Consider the following 13,178-nt stretch of genomic DNA (forward strand, 5'->3'; position numbering starts at 1 on the left):
AAAGAAGGAACTGTTTACTGAAGTAGAAATCACAGGAACCATGAGAGGAAGTAGGCATAACATCATAATTCATGACATATCGGGGGGGGGGGGGGAGCATTAGGCATACTTTGTACACTCTAGATTTTGAGACAGCAGATTTCAAAATATTCAAGGTAAGGATATGTAAGACCCAATTGCCTAAAAATTCCACAAAAGCAGTTGGTCTCAGGATAGGATGCTCTTAATTTAATGCTAACAGCACAAACATAAATGATCGCAGTGAGGAAAAAGCTGATACAGTAAAGTGAGCAGAACCAGAACAATTTATACTGTAATTATAACACCAACATTGTAAAGTTAACGGATTTCAAAAACTTAAGAAGTCTGACTGATGTAATGATCAACCACAACTCCACAGGACAGATCATGGAAGAATGTTACCCATATCTTGACAGAAGATGGTGATGGGCTCAATACGTGGAATGAAACATATATTAATGTATAATTGTTACAAGGATTTTGTGTTTCATTTTTTCTCTCCCCCCCCCATCCCCTAGGTAGGGGGCAAGTCAGGGACAGAAAAAAGTAAATGCTCAATTGAAAAAAAATTTTAAATTAAAAAACTTAAGAGAATAATATGGAAGTGCTAAGACTTTTTTAAAACCCATGTAAAGAAAATGGAACTATGGTAACTAATGATGAAATGGTAGCTGATCAGTGAAATGATAAACCACTAATCCAAAGGAATGAAGATGGAACACACCACTCACTTTCTGACAACTGATGGGTGATGAACTTAAAATAATACAGAGATGTATTTTCAGACATGATCAATGTAAGAATTTGTTTTGCTGGACTATGAAGCTGCATATGTTGAGGGCTTTATTTTTCAAGGTTTTTTTTTGGGGGGGGCGGTGTTAAAATTTATCGTGGGGGAATAGAGGGCAGTTTTTAAACAGAATGAATGAGTAGAAAAGTTCCACTAACAACAGCATCAAGAAGAAAAATAATAGCTCATATCAGAATGAGTCAACGTTACCAATGAATACAAAGAATGATAATAAAAGGAACCTGTTTTGGTTCCTTTTGTTAAGCTATGTTGGGGGCAAGAAAAACAAAGAGAAGATTCATGTCCAGGATGGATAGGGTGATGATCCTGGATGACAAAGACTAGACCAAGATACTCTACTCAATTCTAATTGTGCTTCTGAGACCTCTTTCCAGGGAGAACAATCTTCAGACGGGAAAGGAACAACAGAAATAGATAAAGGAGAAATGAAACCTAAGGTAAATAAAAAGTTGGTAAGAGAACAAAGTTGCTAGCTGCTGTCAATTTACCAAGTTCAGGCAGCTATCTAGGGGTCCTGAGAGAACTGGAAGATAGGATTGCTGAGCTGCTGTGATCTCTTTATAAACTTCAGGGAATAGGAAAGGTACAACTGATGATGAGCAAATGTTCCAGCGTTCAAAAAGGGGAAAAAGATTCTTGAAACTAAAGCTTCACTTCAATTCTTGGCAAAATATTGGAATGTTTTACATCAAGGGATGCTTCATAAATACCTAAAAATGGAAATGGTGATCACTAAGAATCACCAAAAGTTTACCAAGAACAATCCAAATGCAACTTTTTTTCATTTGTGAGAAGGTTATCAGATTGGTCAAATAGGGGAGGGTTGTACATACAATTTACCTAGACTTTAGCAAAACTCTTGACAAAGTCACCTGTGCTTTTGCTGTGGACAAAGAGAGATATGGCTAGATGACAGTATAGAAATAGGCCAAATGGTCAAATTCACCATGTATTCATTTTGATGGCTGGTGGGAGGAGTAGAGCGCCTTAATGATCTATGCTTGACCCTATACATTGTAACATTTTTATCAATGACTTGGGTAAAGGCATACATGGCATATTCGTCAAATTTGAAAAATGACATAAGGGCTAGGGACAGATCCTTACAAGCTGCAAGGCTGAGCCAAATCTAATAAATGAAACTTCACTGGATATAGTCCTGCATTTAGGTTCACAAAAACAACTCTGCGACTATAAGATGGGTGACGTGTGGCAGAGATCACTCGGGGAGTAGTGGCTGGAGAATTCAATGAGTCAGGGAAGGATTTTTTGCTGTTGTTCTCTTTTGAGATGCTAGGGCTGTCAAGTGCCTGCGATGAGTCTGGCCTTTGTTTGAATGGGGCAGGTAAAGTGGGATCTTTTATCTTGGGATGCTTCTCTGCACTGGGGCTCTGAGAGTCACTGATTTTATATGATGTGGTGCTTTCCCTTGAGCCCCCAGGGCCCTGAGCAGAGTATATGTGCTGGAAGGTAAGAGGTTCACTTTTGGGGGTACACTCATTGAAAGAGTGACAAGACTCTGGGCGAGCTGTTGAAAAAGCACCCTGCTTGATAACCCAGCCAGATGCTGGTACTCCTCTGGTAACTATGTATTGCTATGGATAAACTGGTTTGAGTTTTTGCTCTGTTTATATATGTGATTTGTAATTTCTGTTTCTATTTGTCCTGAAGTTCAGGGCACTGATCTTTTCCCCCTGAACTAAGTGAATGATATGTGTATGTTTAATTAAACTGAGACTGTTTACCCCTTAAAGTTGCTTTCCTTAGAAATGCAGATCTAAGAACATGTGTTGGCAGCCTTTCTGTGTGCTCTTGTTGTTGATCTTACACAGCCACAGCAACTGCTGGCAAGTGTCTTTACAACCAGATAGGCACAATTAAGGGAAGCACAGTACCCAGAACATTACCTTGCTCTAGGCAGACTATATCTAGAATATTTTACTCAGTTCTGGGGGGAATCACAGTAGAGTGTGGCTAGTGAGAGTGACAGAAACCATGTTATATGAAGATAATTTTTTTTTTTAGAGGAAGGCATTTTATTATGCTCCTTGAGAGAGCGGGTGTAGTGCTCATGGGAACACTCACCTATATGAAGATAAATTGAAGAAACTGGAAATAGTAATCTAGAGCAGAGAAGATCTAAGATGGATAACACAACTGCCTTCTACTATCTGAACAGTTCTAATATACAAGAAGTATTAGATTTATTCCAATTTAATCTAGCTTAACCCCAAAGGGAAGAGCCAGGAACAACAGACAGAAATTAAAAGGAAAGGCAAATTTCAACTAGATATAAGAGAATTCTTTCTAGCAATAAAATCTGCCACAAAGTTTAATGGACTACCTTGGTAGGGAATGATTTCCTTTTCAGAAGTCTTCAAACAGAGGATAGATAACTTGTCAGGGAAGTTTTAGGAGTTCCAGCTAAAGTACCAGTTGAACTAGATGAACTCTTGAGGTCTTGTCACTGTATGATTCACAAATCCCCTACCAAAAAAAAAAATTCCAATGCCCATATAATTTTTTTTATGAAATTGAAAGTAAAAGTTTAACCTGAGAGCCTTACAAGAAACACATAAAACTGAAAAAGTAAAAAATTAAATTAAATATGAATTAATTTGGGGTATTTTAATGTGGGACATGCTAATTTGCAAGTTTGAATTAAACAGTTTTTGAAAATCATGAAACAAAATAACTCTTGATGCACAAATCCATAATTCATCCCTTCTAAAAAAAAAGAAAAAGTACTATTATTTTAAAATTTTGGTTAATTTTTCAGTATTATTTTAAAATCTAAATAAACTAGCTTTCATTAATATTTACATATTTCTCCCTTAAGTTAGCAATAAGATTCATAATAAATTCATAATACTGAATAAGTTAATACATTCAGCTGTATAAATTATCTAAAAGGAGCAACAACAAAAAAATGACAAAACCTAAAGTATACACAAGGTTCCACCTGTGTTCAAAACCAAGTGAAATGATAAAGGCTACTAGCATCGTAATAGAGGGTTTTTTTCTTATCTAATACTATATTAATTGTTGGGGGGAAATATACCCAATTCCTTGCATTCTGACTTCTGTTCCTACTACTCTATTTATTAATCTTGTTCTTTCCAAAATAATCAATGGCCTTCTCATCCAATAACCCACCATCACTCCTTATCCTCCTTGACCTTTCTTCAACATCTGGTACCCCAAAATTTTATCCTTAGCTTTTTTATATTCTTCCTTAGACTAAGCTCTGAGAAAGAGACCATGTTTTATTACACTGAGATAGATGCTGACGAAGACACAATGTACAATCTGCACCTAATAAGTATTTATTGATTTAAATTCTTCAGTTTCCCTAGGTAACCTTACATGTGACCATGGTAAAATATCTCCACAAATAACTCCCAAATCCGTATTTCTAACTCTGAGTTCCACAGTCACATTTCCAACTGCATAATAGATATCTCCACCCAGATGTCCTATTAATTCCCCCCAAAATAATCAACAAGCTTTAATGTTAAGGAGCTAATATGATATGGGCCAGGCATTATGGATACAAGTACAAAGAATGAAACAAATCTGCGAATACCTTACATAGGACAGAAAGCCAATACACACACACACACACACACACACACACACACACACAATGTAAAAAGGATTCAAACAAACACTAAGTTGTTAAATAGAAGGTAGTTTGGAAGAAAGGGAACTAACAGTTGAAGGAATCAAGAAAGCCTACATGAAGGTTCTTGAGATGTATCTTGAAAGAAGAGAGGGACTCCATGAGACAGAGGTGAGGAAGACATGCATTTTCAGGCAAGGGGAGCGGTCAGTATATTTGTTAAGAATATAAAGGCCAGTTTGCCTGGTTTGAAAAGCACGGAGGGGAAGTAATGTCCAGCGAGATTAGAAAGTTGAGTTCTGGCTGTTTTAAAAAACTAAACAGAAAAGTGTATATTTTAACTACTATCAATAGAAAGCCCACTGAAGTTGATTGAGTACAGGAGTGATTATGGTACTATTCACATTTCCTTAAAATGCATTATGATTAGACAGTCAACAAACATTTTGTAAGCACCTACTATGTACAGTTGCTATTCAGTCATGTCTGATTCTCTGTGACCCAGTGGACCACAGCATGCCAATCAATGCTGTCCATGTGGTTTTCTTGGCAAACATACTGTAGTGGTTTGCTATTTCCTTCTCCAGTGGATTAAGGCAAAAAGAGATTAAATGACTTGCCCAGAATCCACACATCAAGTGTCTGAGGTTGGATATGAACTCAAGTCTTTGGGACTCTAGGCCCAGTGCTCTACCCACTGAGACACCTAGCTGTCTCCTCTACTTTCCAGGCCAGTTGTGGCTAAGCACCAAGGATACAAAAGAAGGCAAAAACAAACAAAAAACAGTCCTTGCTCTGGAGGAACCCACAGTCGGCTTGAGGAGACAAGAAAACCATTTACAAAAAAGCAACATACGGGATAAAATGGAGTGAGACAGGTTTCCCATAAAAGGAAATGAGGGAGATAAGGGGGCAAGGATAATGAGGGAGAGAATGACTAGAAAGGTAAGTTATGGAGAAAACTAGATTTTGAAGGCCTTTGGACACCAGATGATTTTATAATTGGTCCTGAAAGTAATAGGGAGCCACTGGAGTTTATTGGCAGGGAAACCAATTAGGAAGCTATTGGAATCATCTAGGTAAGAAGTGATAAGGGCCAGAACCAAGGTACTGGCTGTGTATGTTGGTACTGGATGTGAATAAGAACAAGTAAGATGTATCAACTCATTAGATGTATCCAAAATCAAAATGATCTTTCTCCCCAAACTGACTCCTTCGGACTTTCTTATTTCTGTCAATGGTGACACCACTTACCCATTAAAATTATGGTCAAAATTGTTCTGCTAGCTTTTATTCCCTTTTCTTCTTTAACCAGTAACCAAGTTATATCCACTGAGCTTCCCACAGTGCCTTGTATATTGCCACACTATTCCAGTCCCTCATTACCCTGTCTGAACTAGAACCAAAACTTAATCGGTCTACTCACCTCTAGTCTCTTCCCACTTCAAATCCCTCCTTCATAAAATGCCAGTTTATAAGCAGTCTGATCATACCATTCCTGTCCCCCAAATCCTTCAATAGCTCTCTACTACTTACTAAATGAAGTCTGGATTCCTTAGTTTAGCATTCAAAGACTTCATAGCCTGGTGCCTCCCTACTTTTTTAGTCTTTTCTAGAACTATTGCCTTTTACCTGTCCTGTGAGGGACTATTATCCCTTACAAGTACAAAATGTTCCTATTTTCTGTGCCTCTTCTCACATTCAAGCTTAAAATACTTCCCCCATATTTCATCTCCATCTTAGAAAATGCTACCCATCCTTTAAGACCTAGCTCAAAAGTCCATTGTCTATGAAAAGTTCCCTGAGCCCATCAGATGGAAACGGTCTTTTTCCCGTCAAAGAGCAATTTCTGCATCACTATCTGTATAATGTGGCATATTTATTCCTTACATTTCCCATTAGACAAGAAGCTACATAATGGGGACCAAATCTTAATAATCTTTTTCTCCCCCAGCACCCAACAAAGTACTTTGTACATGGGTAGTTGTTGAAAGAATGAACACTAACAAAACAAAGTAACTTAAGCATAATATATCCGTTGTGAAGAAAAGGAAGCTGCTTCTTTGTAGTCAACATTCAATTTCTGGAACAATTCAACATTTACTATTTTAAAATATCAATTATATAGCCCACGTGAACATGATATATAGTAATTCAGTTTTTCACCATTAATAGATTTTAGGCCAAATTTCCTTTAGCTGCCTAATTAAGAGACAATGTGGAATGGTGAGAAAAGCACTGAACTGAAACCAAAAGACCTGAATTCCAATTCAGTCTTTCCTATTTATTAGCTGTGTGGCTACAGGCAAATCAAAAAACATCTCTAAGCCTCAACTTCCTCATGTAGAAGAGGGTCTCACTTAGATCACCGGCCTTAGAGGGTAATGAGGAAAGTGTGCTGCAAAGTACAAAGCTATTTATAAAGGTGAGCTGATCTTAATGTATCTACTAATCTGGCTTTAGTTTATTCCTGCAGTTTCAAGCAGCAGCAAAAATTCCATCTATGATTCTAACACTCTATTTCCTGAAATTACCAGTGGTCCAAGCTGGTAGTAAGAGTGGTGAGATGATCAAAGAACACTAAGGCATGAGCCACAGCCCAGTGCCCAAGACCGGAGACTATGTATGAAAGAATAAAGGACAGCTCCTGAATATCCTTATTCTCCAGCCTCAGCTCAACAGGGCTGACACACTGCAAACAGGCTACACGCTGGGGGACAGACGGAGAGATATTCAAAATGCTGGAAAGTACCAAAATTCCTTTCTTTCTTCTACGAATAGTTTTATTTTATTCATGACCAGTTTTACTTGTAAACCTTCAAATTAAGACAAATCACAGAGAAATATAAGGAACAAGAGAACAACCTCAGAAAAACAGAAGTTATTCTTACAGCTGTTATAACAGGTCAACTTGATAATAATGTGGTATTCTCTATAAGGGTTTCTTGGGTGCTAGGCCAACTCTTCTTCCCTTACAGGCGATGGGAAGCTGAAAGTTCCCTTTTGCAAAAGAGAAAGGAGGGAGGAAGAGGAGAGATGTGGCTGCCACCAAAATGTTATCCTCATCCCCTGGAAGCCAAAGCAGCACAAGATTCCTAGCTAAAAATCACCAGGCAGTTAGGATTGTCCTGTCCCTGATCAAAACAGACCAAAAAGGGCAGGGTTGCAGGTTCTTCCCTCATCCACATACACGAGGCATCTCTCTTTAAACTAGCAACTGTCATTACAAGTGGTCAATTCATCCATCACTACCCACCCTCAAAAAAAGGGTCAACTACACCACCTGCCATTCCACCATTATGGCTTAATGGCTTTTGGATCCAGGGTTCTCCATCTTCAAGCTTCTCAAGTTTTTTTTGGAATTCAAATATTTAATCACCTAACATCCTAGCAAGGACTAGTAGCTAGTAATCAAAGTCAGCAATGAGCGTAAGAAAAAAGACAGGCTAGAAGTGGGAAAAGAACACTAACAAGGAGATAAAACAGGCATCCAAGACAAACTTCAACTCCTACCTCATCTGCTGAAGTTCCCCTACCCCTCCAAGACCATACCCTGCACCACCTGCAGCATAGGGTGTCAACTAGCTCCTCATATAAGGATGATCAAACATGCCAAACTAATATCACAAAGTGGTTTCCCGCGCATGATCCTTAATTATACTCTTCTCTAGTAAAATGCAATGTCAGATAGAAAGAAACTTAGAAGACCTTTCGTTAAACTCTTACACGAATCCTCTCTATGTATTCATCAAAGAAATCAGAGAAGCTATGGTATTAAAACTCCTAGTGAGCCAAATACCCTTTTATCCTTACCTACACGTACAATTAATTATATGTAGCAATGTAGAATTATGATGAAATCACAAGATATTACAAAATACTTGGCATTTATGTTTCCCATTTTTAGAGCTTTGTAATTGCAAGTTAACTGAATTCTTCTGTATAACACTAGGCCAATAAAATGAATACTCATGGTAAAGGGAAAGGTCTTAGATCCAATTATAGACAACTGCACGAGGCTAAATGGCTTTATATAAACAATTAATCTGGGCAGAAATTTTTTCAAATTTATCTTAAAACTGTTAAGTTACATACATCTGCAAATATAAAAACTGATACATGTCATCTACTTCAATAATATAATCCAGTAGAATAACACAAAGTGTATACTAAAAAACAGTACCATCACAGGAAAGGGGAAAAGGAACAGTCCAGTATACCTAAAATATGTCTTGATGTGATAATCAGAAATCAAGTTCTGAAAGTTCAACATTATATTCCTTTTTCTTCCTAAGAGTTACCGAGAAACAAAATGACCAAAAGTATTTCAAAGAAAAAATGAACCCAGCTCCTAAATAACCCACAAACTAAACTAGAAAAATCTGCACTGGAAAAAAAAAAAAAACACAGAATTTTTGTTCCATCTCTAGATAACTTACCAAGGTCTCATCAAATTCCTGATTGCTACTCATTCATTGCAGTGTGGTATAGTGGGAAAGGGCACTGGGCTTAGAGTCTAGGTCAGGGTTCTAGCTATAGTTTCTGATGCCAATTGACCATGTGATCTTCAGCAAGTCATTTCATTTTCCCAGCCTCATTTTCCTCATCTGCAAAACAAGGATGTTGGTCCAGATGGCTAAGAATCTAAGAGAGATTCTTGAATCAAGAAGCCCTGGATTGGGAGTCAGAGAACCTGAGTTCAAGTTGTGGCTCTGCTACTTACTATCCACGAGATGGGACAAGTCACTTCACCACTCAATGTGTTTACCTCTAAAACAAAATGCGTAGACTAACACCTCTAAGACATCTAAAGATTCATTAGACTGTGAGCTTCTTGAGAACAGGAACCGGTTTTGGTTATTTTGTTTTTTGCCTTTCTTTGTATCCACAATCCTTAGGACAAAGCCTAGCATATAGCAGATGTTTAGTAAATACTAGTTGACTATTGGTAATTTCTACCTTGCACTGTGTAATATCATGGGATACTTTCCCCTCTCTAGCCACCGGGAAGAAATAATATAGGTTGTATGTGAAGTGTTACTGAGGACTAAGGAATCTGCCTACCAGTGCATCTCAACTGCTACTGCATGGTACAGGGGAGAAGCAAACAACAGCACCTAGATGCAACAACAGGAGGTAAGTGGCTGATACTCATTCACTCTTATTTGTGACAAAGATTTGGCTCACAGAGTGAACAGATTCTCACTGTAGATTCTCTCCTGTACCAAGGAAAACACCAGAAAAGACCACCATACAAAAGCTCACAGTTCTGTATACCTAGGTTGTGTCTGAAGCTAATCAATCTCAACTTCACACACTGGTTGATTCAATCAACTAATCAAATCTTTTTCATAGCCGGGTTTGTTTATACAAGTGTGTGTATGTGCATATGCATACATATATTCAGAGAAACATACATCCTTATGCATATATGTATGTATCCATACATATATTCAGACATATCTATATACACACAGTATGTATCAGTGTGAAGGTAAAGGCGTATCTGTACATACATATACATATGCATATACATCCTGAGAAAGTCTATACCCTACATATAGAATTGGGGGGTGAGGGGCTGAATTAATCCCTCCCAAAGCCAGATAAGACCTTAGGAACCATTTATAGGATTAGCGATTTTGAAGACAAGGGTCCTTTAGGATCATATATCTAAATTCAATCCCTCATTTGCCTGTCCAAGGTAACATAGCAATAAATGCAGATTTTCTGACTTTCAGGCCCTAGCTCTTTTCAATTAAACTAAATTTGCATGTCTTTACCATGGATCCAATCTTAGTTCACACATTCATAAATTTTGCATTGGAAGGAACCTTATGGGATCATCATCTCAGATCCCCAAATTACAAATGGGGAAATGGTCCAAAGAGGTGAAGAGATTTGCCCAAAGTACTAAGTAGCAGAGTCAGGGTTTGGACTTGATCCTTTGATTCAACCTTGGGGAGTCATACTTTACTCTTGCACTCACTTGCAATCAATTGCCAAGTCTTGCTAATTCTACCTTCGAAATATCTCTCTCCCTTCCACTTGGACCACTAAGTTCAATCCTCATCTCTTCTCTCCTGGGCTATCCTCAAATTAGTTTCTCTACATCAAGCATCTCTCTCTCTTTCAACTGATACTTCACAGAGCTGCCAAATTGATAGTCCTAAAGCATATGTCTGAAAACTCTTCTGCTCAATAAACTTTAATGGCTCTCTATTTTCTCTTGTATCCCATGCAAACTCCTCTATTTGGCATTTGAAGCACTTCACAATCTGGCTCCAGACTACTCTTCCATTTATTGCACATTACTTCCCTTCCCACATTATATATACATGTCAAACTGGCCTACTTGTTCCTGTTCAGGATAATCTACCCCTACCCTCCTTTTACAGGACACTCCATATCCAGTTTCCACTCTTTGCTCCTTCCCCAAAACAACAATTAATTTCTCCTCACCTCCACTTCTTAGATCTCTTAGCTTCCTTCAAGTCTCAGTTCAACTGCCACCCCTAGTTTCTGCCACCTTTAATGTGTACATAGTTTGTTGTTGTTCGGTTTTATCCAACTCCTCCTGCCCCATTTCAGGTTTTCTTAGCAGAGATAGTGGAGTGGTTTGCCATTTTCTTCTCCAGTGCATTTTACATTTGAGGAAACTGAGGCAAACAGGGTTAAGTGACATGCCCAATGTCTGAGGTTGGAATTGAACTCAAGAAGATGAAGTCTTCAGGACTCCAGACTTGACACTCTATCCACTTCACCACCTAGCTGCCCTGTATACGCAGCTAGAATTTTATTTGTGTGTATGTTATTTTCCTTCAAATGAATGGGAGTAAGCTCCTTGAGAGTAAAGAATCCTCCTTACCTTTGATTTACCAGTGCCAAGTATGGAGTCCTCGGAATAGGGCAAAAACAATGTTTTTTGAATGGAGGTCTCCAAATCGTTTCCCTTCACCACCCTGCCTCATTTATTTCACACACTTTCTTCTACAGCAAGAGAATGATGACTACATGACCTGCCGGTGGATAAACCACCTGAGATTGGATCTCAGAGTGTCTGGTGGGATCCAGTCACAAGGGCTAACTTGACTCGCAGCCACAGACACAACACACACGCCCCTTTGAGCACCGATGTGACTACTTCTGCGATTGGGTCAGGTGCAGAAGTGATTCCAAGTTAGGAAAAACTTCTCTAAAACGTTTTCCCAAAAGTGTGTGAGGTTTTCATCCTGTAACCCTGTAGCAGCTAGGTCCACAGCAACGTCTCCCCAGAAGTTTGCGAGTTTTTATCTTTTGACGTTGCAGCCAGGAGACCCACTTTGTCAGAGTTTGTGGAAAGAATACTGTTTTTGAAGACATACAGTAAGCGCTTTTTCGGAGTTGTGTCTTTGCAGACTTTGGGGCTTCGTTAGGATTTCTAAAGCAGCACACCCAACCTAGCTATCTCCCTCCCCCGTGAGTCACCTGACGACGTCGTCCCCACCCCCGAACCTCTCCAGCTCCTTCCACGCCTGCTTGGCCGGGCTCAGGGGCAGCTCCCGAGGAGCCCCCGCCCCAGACCCCCGGGAGAGCTGTCGCCAGAGAAGCTGCTCGGGGCCGCTCAGCTGCGTGTCCCCGTCCTGACCCCGAGCAGCCGCTCCCGAGACAGGAGGCTCGTCTCCAGCCCGGGCGATGCACACTTACTGCTCTCCCGAGTAGCCCCGGACGCGGCCGGAGCTCGGGTCCCCCGGTGCGGCCGGCCCCGCCGGCGAGTCCTTCCTCTCCGCCGCTTTCCCACGGCCTAGAAGGGCGGGCTCTGCCTCCAAGTCAGGCCCCTCGGGGCCGCCTGCCCCCGGCCACCCCCCGGGCTGGGGCATCGCTCCCTGACTCATAGGGAGCCCCGAAACGAGCCGGGAGCCTCCCACAGGAACCGAGACCGGGCTCCTCCGGCGCGAGCGGCTGCCCAGCGGCGAGGCGAAGCTGCCATAAGCGCCGCCCGCGCGGCCACGGCGCGGAAGAGGTTAAGCCCGCTCGGCCCGTACCCCTCCCGCCTCTGCAAGAGCTCCCGGACTTCGGCCGCCGTTCAGCTGAAGTGCCCACGGCGAGCCGCTCCGCAGACGCTTCCGTGCGCCGCGAGGAGCGTCACGGCACGTTGCGTCACGGCGCGCAGCGATAGTCCCGCCCCCGAGCCTCTGACCCGGAGGGGGCGGTGGAGGGAAGCGTCGCTGCGCCTGTGCTCGCCTCAGTGCGCGCGCTTCCGGCTTGGCTCCCCGAGCCGGCTCGGGGACATTGAGCGCATGCTCATGAAACTCCGCGGGAGTTTCCCCGGCTAAACTACTTTCATTGGCTGCGGGAGAGCAGGAGGGAGGGAGCTAGAGGTAGCAGAGGCTTGATGCTGTCTGCTGCGCGCGTGTGTCTCCTCTGGTTGGGAGTTCAGCCAGGTGCAAAGTCACAGTGCTCCTTTGGTCAGAAAGTAAGCATGCTTTGGTTGAGACAAAGATTCACATAACCGGGGAACAGCGTTGTTGGCTGAGGATCAAATGTACAGTGTCCATTACCTCTCTAGAACTGCCTAATTACCTTCACACTGTTATAGCAGAAGCGAGTGAGACACGCCACAGAGTATAAGTTTTGAATGGAGAAGTTTATTAGCTGGCGGTCATTCGGAGAAATTCCCAAATCAAATGACCACGTTTGAAGCGAGAGGGTAGTTTATATAGACAATACAGGATTCAGTGCTTA

General features: G+C 41.0%; 1 protein-coding gene across 3 annotated transcripts in view; it reads right to left on the reverse strand.

Moving 5' to 3' along the window:
- Window positions 1–13,178, reverse strand: part of OTULIN (OTU deubiquitinase with linear linkage specificity) — an 89,834-nt gene that overhangs the window by 40,490 nt on the left and 36,166 nt on the right. The window contains exon 1 of one of the 3 annotated variants that reach the window (XM_036758828.1): window positions 12,141–12,604. The exons of 1 other annotated variant lie outside the window; for it this stretch is intronic. In XM_036758828.1, coding sequence (XP_036614723.1) covers window positions 12,141–12,328 — 188 coding nt within the window. In that variant the 5' untranslated portion in view covers window positions 12,329–12,604. Of the gene's footprint in view, window positions 1–3,176; window positions 3,311–12,140; window positions 12,605–13,178 lie in introns of those variants that run through there. One more of the 3 variants, XM_036758846.1, reaches the window with a different exon arrangement.

The sequence above is a fragment of the Trichosurus vulpecula genome, chromosome 1 (genome assembly GCF_011100635.1).
Source record: "Trichosurus vulpecula isolate mTriVul1 chromosome 1, mTriVul1.pri, whole genome shotgun sequence".
Lineage (NCBI taxonomy): Eukaryota > Metazoa > Chordata > Mammalia > Diprotodontia > Phalangeridae > Trichosurus > Trichosurus vulpecula.